The 20,866-nt window shown below is 44.2% G+C and overlaps 1 protein-coding gene across 2 annotated transcripts in view; it reads left to right on the top strand.

Moving 5' to 3' along the window:
- Positions 1 to 14,179, top strand: part of TIMELESS (timeless circadian regulator) — a 37,581-nt gene extending 23,402 nt beyond the window's left edge. For both annotated transcript variants that reach the window (XM_058307957.2, XM_058307958.2), the window contains exons 14-29: positions 1,602 to 1,733; positions 1,834 to 1,985; positions 3,133 to 3,230; positions 3,313 to 3,427; positions 3,526 to 3,727; positions 3,964 to 4,109; positions 4,732 to 4,817; positions 4,902 to 5,019; positions 5,106 to 5,188; positions 5,400 to 5,542; positions 5,729 to 5,906; positions 5,998 to 6,066; positions 6,189 to 6,307; positions 7,135 to 7,354; positions 7,481 to 7,585; positions 13,519 to 14,179. In XM_058307957.2, the coding sequence (XP_058163940.1) occupies positions 1,602 to 1,733; positions 1,834 to 1,985; positions 3,133 to 3,230; positions 3,313 to 3,427; positions 3,526 to 3,727; positions 3,964 to 4,109; positions 4,732 to 4,817; positions 4,902 to 5,019; positions 5,106 to 5,188; positions 5,400 to 5,542; positions 5,729 to 5,906; positions 5,998 to 6,066; positions 6,189 to 6,307; positions 7,135 to 7,354; positions 7,481 to 7,585; positions 13,519 to 13,592 (2,040 nt within the window). In that variant the 3' untranslated portion in view covers positions 13,593 to 14,179. The remainder of the gene's footprint in view (positions 1 to 1,601; positions 1,734 to 1,833; positions 1,986 to 3,132; positions 3,231 to 3,312; positions 3,428 to 3,525; positions 3,728 to 3,963; positions 4,110 to 4,731; positions 4,818 to 4,901; positions 5,020 to 5,105; positions 5,189 to 5,399; positions 5,543 to 5,728; positions 5,907 to 5,997; positions 6,067 to 6,188; positions 6,308 to 7,134; positions 7,355 to 7,480; positions 7,586 to 13,518) is intronic.
- Positions 14,180 to 20,866: the final 6,687 nt, after the last annotated feature.

Genomic DNA, 20,866 nt, shown 5'->3' on the forward strand with positions numbered 1-20,866 from the left:
TGCTTTTTAAAAAAGAGTTTTGTACCAGAACCTTCCTATAATATTAGTTGCTGCAGCTTAAAATTCTGTCAGAAGTGGGCTTGAAAAGGGCAGTAAGACTTTGCTAAAAGGTGTTTTTACTCTTAAGTTTCTATTATCAATTACAAGAGGTGCTGTCATTATGGAGTGTTGACGATCTGTTAGACACGGTCCCAAGGTTTGATAGTAATCCTCACAGCAATCCTCCGAGATGTATGCTGAGAGGTTAAGTAACTTTTCCGAGGTTTCATTGGTAAATGGCTAAAGTCAGGACTCACATCCACATCTTAGAGTCCAAAGTTCATGTTGTTAACCATTGGTGTGTCTGATTATAATTTCCTTGAAGGGAACATCTGTGTATTTTTTTTTTAGCTATGACCCTCAGGGCCCCCCCAGTCCATCCTGTGTACCCCTGAGTATCCACATCACAGACTGGTTCAGAACTGTGACTTGGGCAGGATGTATGGGAGAATTAGGGTATTGAATCTTCTTTTTGTTTTTTGTTTTTAACAAATCAGTGCTTTTTCTTATTTTTTCTTTTGTTCTTTTTATTTTTTTGTAACAAATAATTTTATTGATACATATTAATAAAGCATACAGTTGATCCAAATTGTACAATCAGTGGTATTTGGCATAATCATATAGTTGTGATTCATAACTCCTATCATTATTAGAGCATTTTTATTATTTCAATAGTAATACTAATATTACAATAATAAAAAACAGACAAACAAGAAACTTCTTCACCTTTCAATCTCTCTGTTTCCCCTGCTGTACATAGCTGCTATTTCTGGCTATTATTGCACAATTAATTTATTTATTAAGCAGTTTTATTGTGGTACATGCACATACCTTATGATCTATCCATAGTGTATAATCAATGGCTTTTATTAAAATCACAATGTTGTGCGTTCATCATCACAAAATATTTTAAAATTGTTTCATTACTCCAAAAAGAAAAACAATTAACAAATCAATTTTGATACATATTAATAAAGCATGCAATTCATCCAAAGTGTACAATCAGTGATATTTGATATAATCACAGAGTTGTGCATTCATCACTTATTCAACACTTCAGTCATCATCAGAGCATTTTCATTATTTCAATAATTTTAACAAAAACCAGACACACAAGGAAATTCCTCACCTCTCAGTCTCTACGGGTATTGATTCCTGCTTTTTAAGAGAAAACTTTTGAAGTCTTATTTACAGAGCCTCTCCATGGAGAATTTCTTATTTGATCCTCATAGCAAATCTGTCCATTCTATGGACTTTTGCTTAAAATATCACAGCTTTGGGGAAACCTTCTTTGACCCAAGAAATGAGTCCTGTGTTTTTCTGTGGCATCTTATGCTCACCTACAGGGATTGCCTGTTTGTCCCACCCCACCCCCACTGGAGTACAGGCTCCTCAAGGGCAAGGACAACATACCGTTTACTGCTGCTGCTTCCCCATTGCTTATATGTAGCACATAGTTGGCATTCTCTGAATGTCCTAATTTGTTTTGTGACAGAGACGGCAGTGACGGGGAAAAGATCTCCTTAGCCCTCCTGCATTCCAAAACAGCTCTTTTCCCATAGAACAAACAAAAGAAGAGAAAGAAGAAGAAGGTCCTATACCAGCCTGTTGCTTCTGGGGATGTCTCCTATAGCCCAGAGGAACTGCAGGCTTTGTGGCCCAGCCTGGCTGAGCAGCTGCAATTCTGTGCCCAGGTAGGTGGCAGCAGAGACCCGTCTTTCCTGAGGGTAGTGCTTCTGGGTAGGTTATGGGGGTTTCCCTCCTCTCTTTTTCCATAGTCTTTTCCTTCTCCAGGATCCTGAGCTCAGCTTGGACTCCATGGTTCCTTTCGACGCGGCCTCAGAGGTGTCTGTGGAAGAGCAGCGAGCTGAGGCCATGACGCGGATCCAAGACTGTCTCCTGGCTGGCCAGGCCCCACAGGCCCTGGCCCTCCTGAGGTCTGCCCGGTGAGGATCCTGCCCACTCACCTCCTGGGTGCTGCTCCTGGGCTTTTGGGGCAGGGCAGCTCTCATTTGTGGTATAGGGTTCTTCATCTTCAAAAGAGAGAAGTCCCATCAGACTCTCTGGGCTCTCTACTGAGCACTGAGTTCTGGGAATTTTTGATAGGTTTGTTGTTTCGTAACATCAGAAAGCATAGTTAATTGGGGAAAAAATAAAGATAATTCTACTAGCCAAAGATAACCATTTTAAAATTTAAAAAATGGTGATGACGTCGATTCTGAGTCATTAACGTTTTGGTGAGTAATCCTTCAGAGTTTTTCCCTCTGTGTTATAAATAGACATATATACCTTCTTTTATAAAAATGAATATTACACATGCTGATTTATGTTTTTCACTCTCGATATATTATGAACATTATTTCTCATTAGATAAATTTCTTTTTTTTAAAGATTTATTTATTTATTTATTTCTCTCCTCTTCCCCGCCCCGCCTCAGTTGTCTGCTCTCTGTGTCCATTAGCTGTGTGTTCTTCTGTGTCTGCTTCTATTCCTGTCAGTGGCCCGGTAATCTGTGTCTCTTTTTGTTGCGTCATCTTGCTATGTCAGCTCTCTGTGTGTGCGGTGCCACTCCTCGGCAGGCTGCACTTTTCTTTCGCGCTGGGCGGCTTTCCTTACGGGGAGCACGCCTTGCGTGTGGGGCTCCCCTACGTGGGGGACACCCTGCGTGGCACGGCACTCCTTGCACGCATCAGCACTGAACATGGGCCAGCTCATCACAAGGGTCAGGGAGGTCTGGGGTTTGAACCACAGACCTCCCATGTGGTAGGCTGATGCTCTATGCATTGAGCCAAGTCCATGTCCCTAGATATATTTCTAAGAAGGTAATTGTTAATGACAGTAAAATGCCATTGTGTGAATGTGTACATTTGCTCAACCAAGTGTCAAGTGTTTAGATTGTTTGCATTTTGTTCTTGTGTGGTTTTCATTGTAATGAGGCTTATGAAGAAAATTTTCCCTAGAGCTTTTGTTAAATCTTTGAGGTAACAGTTTGTATTCTTTTGGCGGACAAATGCGCTAAGTCTAAATTCCTTCTCCCACTTCAAATTATACCTCCTGTGCCATTGGCTAAAGCCTTTTCTGTCTCTGCCCTAGGGAAGTGTGGCCAGAAGGGGATGTGTTTGGCTCTCAAGACATTTCCCCAGAGGAGGAGATCCAGCTGCTGAAACAAATCCTCTTGGCTCCACTTCCTCGTGAGTTTCACATCTGCCTCCTCCTAGCTCTTCTCCAGCACCAGCATTTCAGGAGCCCAGGAATCCTCACTTTTTTCCATAGGGCAGCAGGGGCCAGAGGAACGAGGGGCAGAAGAAGAAGAAGAGGAAGAGGAGGAAGAGTTGCAAGTGGTCCAGGTGTCAGAGAAAGAATTTAATTTTCTGGACTACCTGAAACGGTGCGGGCCGGGACGACTGAGCTGGTGCCGGGTGGTGACTGTGGAACCGGGAGGATGAGCAGCTTGCTGACATCCTGTCCCTCCCTCTCTCGGTGTAGCTTTGCTTGCTCCACTGTCGTCCGAGCCTATGCACTGCTGCTGCGGAGCTACCAGCGGAACAGCGCCCACACGAACCACTGTGCCGTCAAGATGCTGCACAGGCTGGCCCATGACCTCGGAATGGAAGCCCTACTTTTCCAGCTTTCCCTCTTCTGTCTCTTCAATCGCCTGCTTAGCGACCCTGCCGCTGGGGCCTACAAAGTGAGGGGACACCAAGCAATGGGGATCTGGAGGAGTCTGGGAGCCCTGGGGTAAAAGGAAGTAAAGGATGCTGAGGGGTGTGTGAGGAAACGGGCAGGCAGGTTGAGGGGGCAGCATGGGGAGGGGTGTAAGAGAGTCTCAGTGAGGAGGGGGAACAGGCAGAGAGAATACTTAGAGAGCCAGTCGATGTGCACCTCTTGAGGTTTACGCCTCAGAACAGCCTCCGTCTCCCACAGGAGCTAGTGACTTTTGCCAAGTACATCCTGGGCAAGTTCTTTGCACTGGCTGCAGTCAACCAGAAAGCCTTTGTGGAGCTGCTGTTCTGGAAGAACACCGCTGCGGTTCGAGAGATGACCGATGGCTACGGCTCCCTGGATGACGGGTGAACTTGAGGCTGGGCAGTCAGGGTGGGAAACAGAGTCACACATCACCTAGTCCAACCTTTCTTTCCCTTTCTTCGGTGAGGCGATAGGCCCAGAAGGTGAAATGTTTCACCTGAAGTCACCTCAGAGAATGGGCTGGAGTCTTCCATCTCCTGCTACTCTCTTTTCCTTCTCCTTCACTAGTAACTCTGAGGAAGCGTTTATTCTGCCAACCTCCTTCATTGGGGCGGTCACTCTTGGGAGTGGACAGCCCCCAGAGAGAGTCTGTATGTGCCCTGCCCCAGAATGTTTCATAGAAGTTTGTCTCCTTTCCTTTAGTGCCCCAGCCCCTCTCCTTTCACATTCTCTTTTCCCCATAATGCTGTCAGTCCCTGCAGTGTCGGTTCCCATAGGCCCAGCCTGGAAGAGCCCTTGGTCTGACTGTTGGTTTTTTGGTGGAAGGAAAGTGAAGGAAGCTCTCTGTAGGCCTCTGCCAGCTGACTCCTTTGAGTTATCTGTGTCTCCCTCCAATTCCCATCTGATCTTGATGACTTGTTCCTTTTAGACCTGACCAGAGAGGGCCTTTGTCTTCCTCCTTTTAGGCCAACGTCCTACATGTACCTTTCCTTTTTCCCCATTCAGATCTGCCAGTCGCAGAGGCCCTGTGTGGAGTCGAGAGGAGGAGGCCCAGCTTCGGGAACTGTACCTCGCCCATAAGGACGTGGAAGGTGGGAGGCCTTGCTGTCTGGAGAGTTGATGAGGCAGGCGGCCTGAGCTCCAGGCCCCCTCTTCACTGCCTGATCCCCTACCAGGTCAGGATGTGGTGGACGCCATCTTGGCGCATCTGACCTCTGCTCCTCGAACACGCAGACAGGTCATCCACCACCTGGTACGGCTGGGCCTGGCTGACAGCGTCAAGGACTTCCCCAGGTAGAGGCACATGCTCCCAAGGGAACTGCAGCGGGGGGTCCTCGGATCCCTAGGCCCCCCCTTCCACTGATCACCTTCCTTCACAGGAAAGGAACTTCTATTGTTCTGTGGACAGAAGATCAGGAGCTGGAGCTGCAGCGGCTTTTTGAGGAGTTCCAGGATTCAGATGGTAAGTGAGGTGGAAACTCAGAACCACCGAGATGAAAGCCACGCTGTCCACTTCCCTCCTTCCTGCCTTCTCTTTCCAAGGGAGACTTCCGTCCTTTTACTAGATTTGCGGTATCATTTTAGATGAGTTGAGTCGGCCTCTTTCCAGAGACCTCTGATTCCCTTTACTAATCCCTTTCCCTTTTGGGCATTCTCCCTCTCCCTCTCTATAGACGTCATGGGTCATATCATGAAGAACATCACAGCCAAACGCTCCCGGGCCCGAATAGTGGATAAGCTGCTGGCCCTGGGGCTGGTGGCTGAGCGGCGGGAGCTGTACAAGAAACGCCGGAAGAAGCCGACTCCCTCCAGCGTGGTAACGGTCTTATCCTGGCCCTCCCTGCCCGGGCCCACTCCCCCTGAAGCACTCCGGAGAAGCCCACGCAGATTCTCCCTGCCTTGGCCTGGGAGCTTGGCTCAGCAGCCGGGTCCCCATCTTGAATTCCCCACTGAATTCCCCATCTTGCCCCCTTTTTTCATTTCCTACTTCAATGAATTATAGCCCAACGGAGAGGACTCCAGGGAAGATTTCTGCCAAGATGATCTGCAAGAAGAGGAAGACCTGCCAGAGGAAGAGAATAAAGAGGACGAAGAGGAAGAGCAGGGCTGGGGAACAGAAGCTGCTCAGAGTAGCTTGGCCCTCCCAGCTGAAGCCCTTGGGCAAAGCCTGCGTCAGGAAGGTGGGGCCTCCGGTGGGGCCTGGGGTGGGGAGGCGGCCTCAGGTTGAGGGGCTTGGGAGTCGGGGCCAAGGAGGTTTTCTTCCTTCCTCAGGCTTTTCTGCGCCTCTCCTGTGGCTCCAGAACTGCCTGATTCGCGTAGCAGATGATCGAGAAGAGGATGGTGAGGGGACAGGCTGTCGGTAGCAGGAGGGTGGGGCCGCTGCAGGCTGCTGGAGGCCTGGCTGTGGGGTGAAGGGCCCAGTCTTTCTTTGTCGTATCTTGACCATCTTGACCCTGTGCTAGGCTGCTCCCAGGCGGTGCCGTTAGTGCCACTGACTGAAGAAAATGAGGACGCACTGGAAAACGAACAGTTCCAGCAGCTGCTGCGCAAGCTTGGGGTTCGGCCCCCTACCTCTGGGCAGGTAAATGCACCACTTACAGAGTCAGCCAGGTAGCCATGAAGACATGTTGGTCCTACCTCCAAAATGCATTCTCCCTTCCTCATTGCAATTATCTCATCCCCTCTGGCCCAGACCTCTGCATCTAACACGCTGCCCTCAGTTATCTTACTGAAATAGTGTTCCAACCATGTTTCTCCCCTGTGCAGAGCACTTGTTCCCCACTGCTTACAGGACAGAGTCCAGAACCTCCAAGTGGCATACCCGGCCCTGCCCACTCTCTGCAGCCTTGTGGCTGTGCTGCCCACACAGCTGCTATGAACCAGAATCACCAAACAGCAGGCCTTGCATGCCTCCAGGCGGTTGGTCATTCCACTGCCTCCACTGGAAGGCTGTACATCCACACCCCTTCAGCCTTCCTGAGGAACCTCTACCCAGCCTTCAAGAGTAACTCACTTATGGTCTCTTCTGAGATGCAATCCCTGTCAACTTTTGAAGAGCTTGAGAAAGCTTAATCATACTGCAGCTGGGCCTTGTTCATTGTCTTGATACACCCCCAATCCTGTCGCATTACAGCATGTGTGTTCTTTCTCCCATCTGATTGTGAGTTCCTTGAGAGCAAGGATCATGGTGTAGTCCCCATTAGATCCCCAGGATCCATCCATTTAGTCTTTTCTGGGAACCTCCTAATGTATAGATACTGTGGTAGACATTGAGTGTATGTTGGGCAATGAGCAAAAGTAAAATCCATAGTCCTTGTGAATCTTCACCCTCAGAGTGTCATATTTATTCATTGAATAATATAAATAATCTGGTGAACAAGAGGCTGGTCCTTTGCTTTGTCCCTTTAGGAAACGTTCTGGCGAATTCCAGCCAAGCTGAATCCCACCCAGCTCCGGAGGAGAGCAGCTTCTTTGAGTCAACTTGAAGAGGAGCAGAGGCTGCAGCCAAAGCTAGAAGCTGAAGTTCCTGAAGAGCAAGAGCGAGAGGAGGAGCACCGAGCACAAGCCCTGAGGGCCCTCCTGTTAGCCCGGAAAAAGAAAGCAGGCCCAAGCCCGGCGTCCTCAGAGGGTAATGGCAGGAACCCTCGTCTGTTCAGTAGGCTGTCCCAGCCATGTTGGTCTAGAGGCCCGATGGTATCTTTTGAGACCGCGAAGGCCCAGTTTGCTAATTTTATGCCTTTTATGGCCATTTCAGAGGAACAAGCCGCTGGTGAGAAAGAGCAGCTGAAGGTGGCACCCAACAAGCGACACCTGCTGGACAGTGATGAGGAACAGGAGGGAGATGAGGGCCGGAGCAAAGGTAGGGAGTCAGGTGGGGACCTGTATTACACATGGAGAAGGTCACTAGGATTTAGTTTACATACAAAAAAATGCATGCACAATTAAACTCATCAACAAGTTGAAGTAAACAGTTGTTTTATATGATGTTATCAAAGATAACTCAGCCTTTTAAAAATGTGCCTGGCAATTACCTTTTTTTTTTTTAATTTGTCATTCGAAACCAATTTTCTTTTAAAATAAAGGATAAGGAACTAAATTACAAATGACTGAAAACCATAGAACATCTTGGCTTCCTCTTCCAATAGTGACCATTGCCCTCAGTGAGCTTACACTCTCCAGAGGTTGCTGAGTATAAGATAGGTTGGTTTTCATACATGTCACACTGTGTAAAAGATAAAATTGCACATTTTACACTGTCAGGCATCATGCTTTGTTTCTAGAAAAAGGAATCACATTTGCTCAGTGAAGTGTAGGCTTCCCTCTTTCGAAGTCCTCCTTAGAGCGATACACCTTTTGCCATTGCATGGCTCTTCTTTCTCAATAAACACATGCTGTTTTCCAGAGAAATCGTGAAGGCACGTATCTCCATTCTGAACACTGAAAGAAGCCCCTTTGCTCTCTGTAGAAGCGTTCCCATTCCCGCTTGCGTTTACTGAGCAATCATTATTCACTAGCAGTGTGGTGGAGTTAGTGGTGTTACTGTTTAACTGTAAGGAAGTTGAAGAACTGGACACTCCTTCATTTACAGTCTGCTTCTTTAAACCGTTAGTAGCAGTTTTACTCCAGTCAGAATTTTCAGCTAGCCATAAGTTTCCACAACAAAGATATCGCCTCCAGTGCTTCCTGGCATTTGCTTTTGCTACGTACTGGCATTTGCTTTTGCTACGTAGGAAAAGATGAAGATGAAAAAGCAGCCCTCTTCTCTCCAGCCCAATTGTCATGCCCTTTGTTGGGGTCCCATCCTCCCTGGGCTGGGCCACTACAGCAGTCTCCTTGGCTGCCTTCCCACTTCCTGCTGGCATCCAAGGCTGCCTGTTTTTTTTGTTTTGTTTCGTTTTATTTTGTTGAGGTATCAGGGTCAGGGATTGAACCCAGTACCTCATATGTGGGAAGCTGGTGCTCAGCTACTAAGCCACGTCAGCTCCCCTGAGTTGGTTTTGTTGTTTTGAATGTTTGTTTTTAGGAGGCACTGGGAAGTGAACCCATGACGTCCCATGTGGAAGCAGGCGTCCAACTACTTGAGCCACATCTGCTCCTGGGACCTGCTTTTGTCTTCTTCACTCTGTCACTCTCTCTCTTCAAGCTTAGAGACAAACTCTGCTATCCTCCGTTACTCTTTGTTGGTTTTGTTTATTCTTTACTTAAACAACAAGAATTTATTGGCTCACAATTTAGCAGCTAGAAGTCTATCAAGATCTCCACAGGCCACACTTTGTCCCTGCGGTCTGCCATGTTCTGGTGCTGGCTTGCTGCTACCCTTGGGACAATTCTTGACTCGTTGCTCTGCGTCCATTGCTCGTTCTCTGACTCCTGAGTCCCTGGCTCCTCGCAGTTTTGGGTTTCTACTGCCTGCATCCACATTTCCTCCCTTTAGAAGGCCCCCAGGAATACAGATTAAGACCCATCCTGATTAACTAATAACGTCTTCAAAAGGTCCTATTTACAGTGATTTCACATCCACAGAGACACAGATTAAGATGAAAAACATGTCTTTCATTGGGTATATGATTTAATCTACCACATGGTCAAAGAAGATGGAAAAAGCAATTAAGTATCTTATCAAATGGCCTACTTATTAGTTAAGAGATGCAAAATTAAACAACTTTATGGTCTCATTTACCTCTTAAAGTTTCAAAATATAAATAGGAAAATGAGAATAGTATTGAAGAAGACATAGGGGAAAAGGCGACTCTACTACATGAGAAACGTGACTCTAAGCTGCAGAAGCACAGGTTGTCAACTCATCTGGGTCTCAGTTTCCTTACTGTACAAATGAGACTGTAACAGCATCTTACCGACTCACTGTGAAGATTAGACTAGACAGGCATGGAAGGCCCACAGCACGATGCCCAGGTCTCAATAAGTGGCCTCCTCTTCATCGCCATCATTGTTATTACTTTACTGCTGTTATTGTCCACAGCACTGGAAAGGGCTATGCCCTTGGGGAGCTTCCACAGAGCAATATGTAATAGAGCTTTAAAGTTACATATACCCCTTATGTAAGTGTGCTTAAAGATGTTTATAGTAACGTTTCTTAAGACAGTCAAAATTTGGGAACAATTTAATGCCCAGAAATGGAGGATTGGTTAAGTAAACAATGTACTATTTTTATTTTAACAGTAGTTAACTTTGTTACAATTGATGAAAGATTATTAAAATCTAACTATCATCTGTCATCCATAAATTACATTAGGTATATTTTTTTCCATGTACTACCCTATTACACCTTATATTAGTATTGTACATTTCTTATAATTCATGGAAGAACGTTATTATACTTGTACTATAAACTATAGTCCATCATCTACAGTAGGGTTCGCTGTGTTTTACAGTCCTATGTTTTGTCTTTTAGTTATTCTAATAACAGATATGACAAAGTTTCCCCTTTTAACCACATTCACTTATACAATTCAGTGCTGTTGATTACACTCACAATAATGTGCTACTATCAACCTAAATAGAAATTCTGTACAAGTTAAGCATCAACTCCCCATTCTATAACCCCAATTTATTTCCTGGTAACCTGTATTCTAGATTCTCACTTTTTAAATTTTGCTTATTATAGTTAGTTTATAACAGTGAGATCACACAATATCCTTTTGTGTCTGACTTATTTCATTCAATGTAATATCCTGAGTTTCATCCATGTTGTCACATGTATCAGGATGTAATTCTTTTTTACAGCTGAAGAATATTCCATTGTATGTATATACAACATTTTGTTTATCAGTTCATCAACTGATGGACACTTGGGTTGCGTCCATCTTTTGCAATTATGAATAATGCTGTCATGAATATCTGTGTGCATGTATCTATTTGAGTCCCTCCTTTCAGTTCTTTTGGGTGTACACCTATTAGCTGAATTTGTAAATCTTGTGGTAATTCTGTACTTAGTTTCCTTGGGAAATGCCAAGTTGTCTTCCATAGTGGCTGCACTGTTTTACATTGCCACCAGCAATGAGTGAGTATTCCTATTTCTCCACATCCTCTCTAACACTTGTAATTTTCTTTTTTTTTTAAATAGTGGTCATTCTAATGGGTGTAAAATGATATTTCATTGTGGTTTTGATTTGCATTTCCCTAATAGTGATGTTAAGCATCTTTTCATGTACTTTTTCGCTGTTTTATTTCTTCATTGGAGAAATGTCTATTCGAATCTTTTGTTCATTTTGTAATTGGGTTGTTCATTGTTTTATTGTTGAGTTGTAGGATTTCTTTATATATTCTGGTTATTAAACCCTTTTCAGATATGTGGTTTCCAAATATTTTCTCCCATTGAGTAGGTTTTTTCAATTCCATGACAAATTCCTTTGCACAAAAGTTTTTAATTTTGAGGTCCCATTTATTTTTTCTTTTGTTGCTGGTGCTTTGGGTGTAAAGTCTGAGAAACCATTGCCTACCACAAGATGTTGAAGATGCTTTACATTTTCTTCTAAGAGTTTATAGTCCAGGTTAATATAATTAGGTCTTTGATCCATTTTGAGTTAATTTTTATATATGGTGTGAGATAAAGGTCCTCTTTCATTTTTTTGCACATGGATACCCAGTTTTCCCAACACCACTTGTTGATGAGACTATTATTAGGTGGACATGGCAGCCTTGTCAAAAATCAATTGCCTTTTTTTTTTTTAAGATTTATTTATTCCCCCCCCCCCGCTGGGTTTTTTTTTTTTTTTTTTTTTTTTGCTGTCTGTATCCATTCACTGTGTGATCTTCTGTATATTTCTCTTTCGGTCTTCTCTTCTTATTTTCTCTCCTCTGGGATTCAATCCTGGGGACCTCTGATGAGAGAGGTTCCCTATTAGCTGTATCACCTTAGTTTCTGGTTCCTCCTGCGTTTCACCTTGATCTCCCTTTTGTTGTGTCATCATCTTGCTGCATGACTCACTTGTGCAGGCACTTGCTCACTGCATGGGCACTCGGCTTGCCACATGGGCACTGGCTCACCATGCAGGCATGCTTTCTCTTCTTTATTCACCAGGAGGCCCCAGGGATTGAACCCGGGTCCTTCCATATGGTAGGCAGAAGCCCTATCACTTGAGCCACATCCGCTTCTCAATTGCCTTCTTTCCCCATGGTTTCTTATGAGAAATCGGCACTTAGTCTTATTAAGAATCCCTTCTATGTGACGAATTGCTTTTAACTTGCTGCTTTCAGAATTCTCTCTTTATCTTTGGCATTTGACGTTCTGATGTGTCTCGGAATAATTCTATTAGAATCTATTCTGTTTGGAGTATTTGTGCTTCTTGGACCTGTATATCTATGTCTTTCATAAGAGTTGAGAAATTTTCGGCTGTTATTTCCTCAAATTCTTCTGTCCTTTCTCCTTTCTCTTCTCCTTCTGGGATATGATGATGCAGGTATTTGTGTGCTTCACGCTGTCACTCAAATCCCTGAGACACTGCTCAATTTTTTCCATTCTTTTCTCTATTAGTTCTGTCTGTAAGATATTGATTGTGCTGTCATCTAGTTGGCTGATTCTTTCTTCTGCCTGTGCAGATATGCTGTTTAAACTTTCACATTTGTCTTTATGCCCACACATTGTCTTCTTAAAGTCCTTTCTCTTTAACCATATTTTCCTTCATCTTGTTGAACTCATTTAACCTTAGATTTGTTATTCCAAATTCTGTATTTCCTCTTAAGTTTTAATTTATTCCCTTGACTGGACCATATCTTCCAGTTTCTTAATATGGCTTGTAATTTTTTGCTGATGTCTAGGCATCTGATTATCTTGATGATTTTTATTCGAAAGCTTATTTTCTCTATCTTGTCTTGAGTTTTATTGTTGATTGACTTTGTGTTAAAGCTCTTTGATGCTTAATCTGCCTTATTTTTCACCTTTAGAACAGCCTGTGTTTATTTGATGAGATTTTCAGCTCTTCTTCATCTGATTCTTGCCCTGCAGTATGATTCTTAAAATTGCACTTTTTGTGGAGTTATTTTACCTCTAGGAAAAATCTTCCTCTCTTGTTCCTTCTCATAGAATCTAATCTGCTTGCTTTTGTTTTTCCTCTATTGTTTTGCACACTCCTTTTGTTGTCTCTAGTTGCTTTTCCCTGGAGGGCAAATTCTGGGAGAAGAGTCACCACAGAGAGAACTTTCCCAAGTCAGTATTTCACAGCCAAAACAAGACCATGGAACCTTGAAGGGGGCACAGACAAGTTCCAAAGTACTTTGGGAAGGGTATCTTGAAGGGCACCAATAGTCTCTTTGGCGGCTCCCCAAATCTGTGTTTTTGTTACCTTCCCAGCAAATGCAGCCCTTTAGCTAGCTTTGCCCTGCATCCCTGTCCAGGGCAGTGTTGAAAAATATCTATCCCTGCCTTTGTCCTGGGCAGATTGAAACACTTGCTCAGAGCTGGTACCCAGTGATCCAAATTTGCTAATTAAAAACCATGATCAGTAATCTGCTGTGTCTACCCCTGTTCTTGGAGAAGATGATTTTATATCCCTTTCACCAGAGAGCTAGCCAGAGACTCGACCCCATGGTGCAGCAGCTGCTGTACCAAGAAAGCAATTCACTGCTCTTTACCATAGTTTATCAGCCTCTTCTTCCAGTTCTTTCCTGGATGTTGTACAGTGTTCTTCTGGCCTATGGAGCCCCAGAACAGTTGTTTCAGCTGCTGCTTGCCTGTTTTGGTGAAAGGACTAAGTCCTGGAGCTTCCTACTCTTAATCCCCTTTACTCTTAATGTGTTTACATATTCTCTCTCTATCTCCTGTCATTCTCATAGCACCAGAGTTGGGAGCTCCAAGAATCCGAAAGAAGAAACGATTTCAGATTGAGGATGAAGATGAGAACGACTGAAGATACAGAAGCCTGGGGGTAGATATAGGCCCATTCACAGACAATGGATTTAAGTCAGAGCTGAGAGGATCATACAAGACCCAGGAATTCCTCTTTCTGGGCAGAAGCAGTAGAGTCCTGGGCTTCCCTATGGGTTTAAGGCCCCGGGATTTAGGCAATCTCTGTACATTGTTCTTCTTCCACTTTTATCAGTATACCCCAGTAGCTCCCTGGAGATGTACCACTCTTCCTCCTGGAACTACTTCTCTTTCTCTTCTTGGTTATCAGACCCCTTAGCAGGTGAGAGGAGTGAGTGAAATATAGAGGGCACCCTTTTAACCCCTCTCATTAGTCCATTCCTTTTGACTTTCTGCTGGAGGTGGTCACAGCACCATACAGGGAACATTTTAACATTTTGATGGGTGGGATTTTGCAGCATTTTAAAAGATGTCCCTGTCCTCATTTTCTTCCCTATGATCACCCACTGGACACAGATTGAGTCATTGAATGCAGTTAAGGTAGGATTGGGATGAGGTACCCTCCAACTGATGAAATATGTCTCATTTGTGTTTCGTGTTTTGTATTGAATTAAATGTGTAAAATTAAAACATTGGTTTGACTTGCCAGTTTGTTCAAGCCTGCAGTCCTATACCTGATGTACTGTGGGGAAGAATTGTACTTAGCGAGATCATCAGCTTCTTTTCTCTTTTGCCTTCCTTCTCGCTCTAACAGAAGACAGAAGAAGTTCCTACATCAGGGTCCAAGCTGGGGCCAAAAGAGAGAAAAGGCAAGTTTCTTAGCATGAGACAAGGAGAAAGACAGGGCTGGAAAGGGATGGATAAATACTTTGAATGTCACTTTTCTTAGAAAAGATCAACTTTCTGATTCCCTTGTATCTCCAACTGATGCAGAGAAAAGGTGAGATTCAGAAAATAACTGTTCAGACCAGGGAATCCCTGAGGTATAGGATGTGTTTTGACTGTCTTCTTTCTCTGACTTGGACTTTTTCCCTGAACAGTGAGGCCTCTGAGGGCGGGGATGAGGTTATGTCCAGGGTAATTGAAGTTACCAAGGGGTAAGACGCATCCCAGCTCTGGCCGAGTTTGCTGTCTCTTCATCCTGAGCCTTCCTCTATTTCTCAGCCCGAGTGTTGCTACTGCCCAACAGGCTGTTCCTGCTCTCCCACCGCGATTCAGGCCGTGCTGCCCCTTGCTGTAGCTTGAGGTCCCTGGTGCCTGCCTTTCCAAGGAATGCCCAGAAAGGGGACCAGACTTTCCAGTCCTCATTCACGGAACCTAAGGCTCCTCCAAACACGCTCCCCAGCCAGATGCCAGGTCCCTCCAGAATTGCTTGCACAAGACTCCCACTTTAGCCCCTCTGCCCGAGTGCCTGTCCAACATAACTGAGGGCGGCCCTGGAAGAGTCAGGCGCCCACTTGAGGCCCCGTTCAGCAGCGTGCACTGTTTAGGATGGGAGGAAAGGTCAGCACTGAAACCTCGTCTGAAATTCAAAAGCCCAATGCGGCAGAAGGGATCAAGCAACACAGAGGCCATTCTGGGGCATGTGGGGAGCTCCCTAGGGGAGTTTGGGTAGGTTGGCCCTTTCTCTTGAGGCACATATCCATGGGGACAGTTGACTACTAGGTAGCCCGGGTGGTCATCAGATTTGCTGAGATGTTAACCTCCACTGAGCTGGTGACCGTCGTTTCTGGGTCAATGTCACCCAGGTCTGCAAGTCTGAAGCCTGGGAACAAACTGAAGCAATAGGCATATGGGAGGTCCAGGGTTCGAACCAGGGCCTCCTAATCCACGTGGAGCTGGCCCACGTGCAGTGCTGATGCGAGCAAGGAGTGCCTGCCATGCAGGGGTGTCCCCTGCATAGGAGAGCCCCATGCGCAAGGAGTCTGCCCCACATTGAGCTGCCCGGCACGAAAAAGCACGACCTGCCCAGGTGTGGCGCCACACACACACAGCTGACATAGCAAGATGACACAACAAAAAGACACAGATTCCCGGTGCCGCCGAGAATGCAAGAGGACACAGAAGAATGTACAGTGAATGGACACGAGAGCAGACAACGGGGGGCAAGGAGGGATAAATAAAAAATTAAATTTTTAAAAAAACAAAAAAAAATGTAGCAGAACAGGGGAGCTGAGGTGGTGTAAGAGAGTAATTGCCTCTCTCCTACTCCGGAAGCTCCCAGGATCAGTTCTCAGAGCTACCTAATGAGAATACAGGCAGACATAGAAGAACACATAGCGAGTGGACACAGAGAGCAGAGGGGGTGGGGTGGGGGGGAGGACAGGGGAGGAATAAATAAATCTTAAAAAAAGGGGGGGAAGAGGATTTGGCTCAACTGATAGAGCATCTGTCTACCATATAGGAGGTCCAGGATTCAAACCCAGGGCCTCCTGACCTGTGTGGTGAGCTGGCCCACGCAGTGCTGACGTGTGCAAGGAGTGCTGTACCACACAGGGGTGTCCCTCACATAGGGGAGCCCCAATACGCAAGGAGTGCGCCCTGCAAGGAGAGCTGCCCTGCATGAAAAAAAGCCCAGCCTGCCCAGGAGTGGCACTGCACACACGTAGGGGAGCCCCAACATGAAAGGAGTGCGCCCCTTAAGTAGAGCCGCCAAGTGCGAAAAAAGTGCAGCCTGCCCAGGAGTGGGGCCACACATACAGAGAGCTGACGCAACAAGATGACACAACAAAAAAGAGACACAGATTCTGGGTCCTTATAAGAATACAAGCAGACAGAGAACACACAGCGAATGGACACAGAGAGCAGACAACTGGGGGTGGGGTGGGGAAGGGGAGATAGATAAATCTTAAAAAAAAACACACACACACAGTTTCCAGTGCTGCTGACAAGAATGCAAGTGGACACAAAAAGAACACAATGAATGGACACAGAGAGCAGGCAATGGTGGGGGTGGGGGGAAAGAAGAGAAAAAAATTTTAAATCTTAAAATAAAAAAAGAGCTTGGCACTTGCTTTTTAAACCATTAATTATTCCATCCCTTTGCTAAAGGCAGGGAAGGAGTTCCAGCTGTTTTGCTGTTTTGATTGATTACCCCACCCATCAATTCCCTGAGGGGTCCAATGAAAGTCCTTGGGGAATATCTGGGGCTTCTCCTGGCTTCCAGAGGAAATCTTGTTCTTAATGGCAGAATCTTGTGGGTGGGGGTCTTCCAGCAGCCATCTTGGGGTTTTTGATGTCCATGTGGACTTTTTTACTATGTTTCAGATACATCTATTGATTCCCTATCTTACCAGCCTGCTTCATTACTACAATCCTTGTACCTTCTGCCACCTCCAAAATTGCTTCTATCATTACCAAATCCATTATAGACATCCCTACTGCCACCATATAATAACCATCACCTCAGCTGCTATCATTAGTTGTTTGATTTCTGCATATTTGTGAATTTTCCAGTTCTCCTTCAGTTATCAATTTCTAGCTTCATTCCATTGTTGTCAGAGGAAATTCATTGTATGATTTCAATATTGTTAAATGTATTAAGACTTGTTTTGTGACCTAATATATGGTCTATTCTGGAGAATGATCCATGTGCACTAGAGAATATGTATTCTGCTGCTGTTGGGTGAAGTGTTCTGTATGTCTTTTAGTTCTAGTTGATTTATAGTCTCATTCATGTCTTCAATTTCTGAATAGCTGTTCTATCCATTATTTAAAATGTTAGATTGAAGTCTCCTACTATTAATATAGGGCCATTTATTTCCTCCTTCCGATATGTCAGTATTGCTTAATATATTTGGGTGCTCTTCCATTAGGTGCATGTATATTTATATTGTCTTGTTAAATTGACCCCTTTACCAGGAAATAGTGGCCTTCTTTGTCCCTTGTAACAGTTTTTGGCTTAAAGTCTATTTTACATGATTTTAGTATCACTACCCCAGTTCTCTTTTTGTTGTATTTGCATGGTATATATTTTTTTCCATCCTTTCAATTTCAGCCTTGTTGTAGACTACAGAAATGCAGATACCATACAGTGGGGTGGCTTTTAACTGTGGGAATTTACTAGTTTACAAGTTTACAGTTTTGAATCTGAGAAAAATTATCGAAATCAAGGTATCATCAAGTGATGCTTTCTCCCCAAAGACCAGCTGCTGGCAATCCTGGACTCTTCTGTCATGTGGCAAGGCACATGGTCTAGTCTGCTGGTCTCTCCCTTTTCTTCCAGGTTTCATTGCCCTCAGCTTCTTGTTTCAATGGATTTCTCTCCTTATATATATATCTCCTTCCCCCCTCCCCCATATTCATCTGGTTATAAAGAACTCCAGTGAGAGGATTAAGACCCACCCTGGACCACACCTAACTGAAGTAACCTAATCAAAAGACCCTTCTTACAATAGTTTTATACCCACAGGAATGGATTAGCTTTTAAAATATTATTTTCTGGGGTATGTTCAATTTCAAGCCATCACAAGCCTAATTGGTGAATATAAGGCTCAAGTTTAAGGTGAATGAATATAAGCAGCATATACTTGGGTCATGCTTTTTAAGCCTTTCTGCCAATCTCTACCTTTTGACTGGAGAATTTAATCCATTTACATTTAAAGTAACTAGTGATAATCCAGGGCCTTCTGCCATTTGCTCCATGGTCTTTGTAAGTCTTATACCTTTTTTCTGTCTCTCAATTTTTCCATTAATGCCTACTTTCATATTTGATTTTTTGTATTGTATAATACCATTTTGAATCCTTTCTTATTTCTTTCTGTATATCTTTTTCATATGTTTTCCTTGTGGTTACTATAGGTCTAAAATTTAATATCCTAAATCTATAACAATCACATTTGATTTGATATCAACAAACCTAAGTGGCATATATATACACTGTTACTACACCCCACTGCCCCTAACTTTTTGTTGTACTTGTTACAAAATATATATTTATACACTGTATTTTCCAAACCATCAGTGTATTATTACATTTTATGCATTTGCATTTTTTAACTTCTAAGAAGTAAAAAGTGGAATTAAATACCAAAAGAATACATTAGTATTGGCGTTTATAGATACACATATGGTTACTGTATTAGTGAGCCAAAGTGGTGCTGTTGCAGAATACTGGAAGTTGGTTGGTTTTTATAAAGGGTATTTATCTGGGTTAGGAGCTTAGAGATACCAGGCCATAAAATTTAGGTTACTTCCCTCACCAAAGTCTATTTTCTCATGTTAGAGCAAGATGGCTGCCAATGTTGGCAAGGGTTCAGGCTTCCTGGGTTCCTCCCTTCCTGGGGCTGACTTCTCTTTCCTCTGTAGGCTTACATCCCAGGGCTCCAGCTTAAGACTTCAGCATCAAACTCCAATATCAAAACTCCAACATCAAAAACCCTTAACTCTGTCCTTTGCCAGGCCTTTTATCTGTGAGTCCCCACCCACCAAAGGGTGGGGACTCAACACCCCATTGGCATAAGAGGTTTGCATAATTACTTAAGTAAACCTATGACTCTGATATAATCTAATATGCCCAGAGGGAAAGACTAGTTTACAAACATAATCCAATATTTCTTTTTGGAATTCATCAATAACATCAAACTGCTATAGTTACCTTTACCAGAGTTCTTTATTTCTTTCTGTTGTTTTGATCCAGTGTTTGATGTCCTTTCCTTTCAGTCTAAAGAACTCTCTTTAATGTCTGTTGGGAAGGTCTAGTGGTGAAAAGTTCCCCCAACTTTTGTTTATTTGGGAATGTCTGCCTCATTTTTGAAAGACAGCCTTGGGAAGCGGATGTGGCTCAACTGAAAGAGCATCTGCCTACCATATAGGAAGGTCCAGAGTTCAAACCCAGGGCCTCCTGGCCTGTGTGGTGAGCTGCCCCACACACAGTGCCTCTGTGCGCAAGGAGTGCCATGCCACGCAGGGGTGCCCCCCACATAGGGAAGCCCCATGTGAAAGGAGTGTACCCTGTAAGGAGAGCCACCCTGTGCAAAAAAAAGCACAGCCCGCCTAGGAGTGGCTGCTCACACGGAAAGCTGATGCAGCAAGATGAGACACAGATTCCCAGTACCGCTGCCCTGAGAATGCAAGCAGACACAGAAGAACACAAAGTGAATGGACACAAGAGAGCAGACAATTAGGGTAGGGGAGAGAGGGAAGGGGAGAGAAATAAATAAAAACTAAATGTTAAAAAAATAAAATAAAAAGCTCTTCTGTCACTTAAAAACAAAAAAAGACCCACCCTGGGTCTCATAACCTAATCAAAGCCCTTAACTGATGATATAATCAAAAGTGATTTAATCTAAATGGCCCTTACCTGAATCTAATCAAAATGTCTCTTCTACAAAGAGTTTATAGTCCCAGGAATGGGGTAGCTCTTTTTTTTTTTTTAACAAATCAATTTTATTGATACATATTAATAAAGCACACAATTCATCCAAAGTGTATAATCCATGATATTTGGTATAATCACATAGTTGTGCCTTCATCACTTCAATTATTAGAGCATTTTCATTATTTCAATAATAATAATAATGACAATAAACAAAAAACTAACAAACAAGAAAATTCTTTGCCTCTCAATCTCTCCATCTTTTCAATTATCTTGTCTTTGAGTTCACTGATTCTTCTGTCAGTCCAATCTGCTTTTTTTAAAAAATATTTATTTATCCTTCCCCTCTGTCATTGTTTGCAGTTGCTGTCTGCTCTCTCTGTCTGTTCATTGTGTGCTTATCTTTTTAGGAGGCACCAAGAACCAAATCCAGGACCTCTCATGTGAGGAGGCGGCGCTGAATCACTTGAGCCACCTCTGTGTGCTTGTTGTGTTTCTCATTGTGTTCTCTTGTTGTGTCTCTTTGTTGTATCATTTTGTTGCATCAGCTTGCCACCAGCCCAGCCCATCAGTTTGCTGTCTTGCTCATCTCCTTTAGGAGACACAAGGAACCAAACCCTGGACCTCCCATGTGGTAAGTGGGCACCCAACTGTTTGAGCCAAATCCACTTCCTCTGACCAATCTGCATTTTTTTAAGGATATTTTTGTTTATTTTTTATTTATTCCACACACACACACCCAGTTTTCTGCTGTCTGTGTCTGTTCACTGTGTGTTCTTCTGTGTCTGCTTGTATTCTTGTCAGCGGTACCAGGAATCCTTGTCTCTTTTTGTTACATCATCTTGCTGCATCAGCTCTCTGTGTGGTGCCACTTCTGGGCAGGCTGCACTTTTTCACAAGGGGCAGCTCTCCTTAAGGGCGCACTCCTTGCACGTGGGGCTCCCCTACATGGGAGACACCGCTCTGTGGCACAGCACTCCTTGTGCACATCAGCACTGAGT

This window comes from Dasypus novemcinctus, chromosome 12 (assembly GCF_030445035.2).
Source record: "Dasypus novemcinctus isolate mDasNov1 chromosome 12, mDasNov1.1.hap2, whole genome shotgun sequence".
NCBI lineage: Eukaryota > Metazoa > Chordata > Mammalia > Cingulata > Dasypodidae > Dasypus > Dasypus novemcinctus.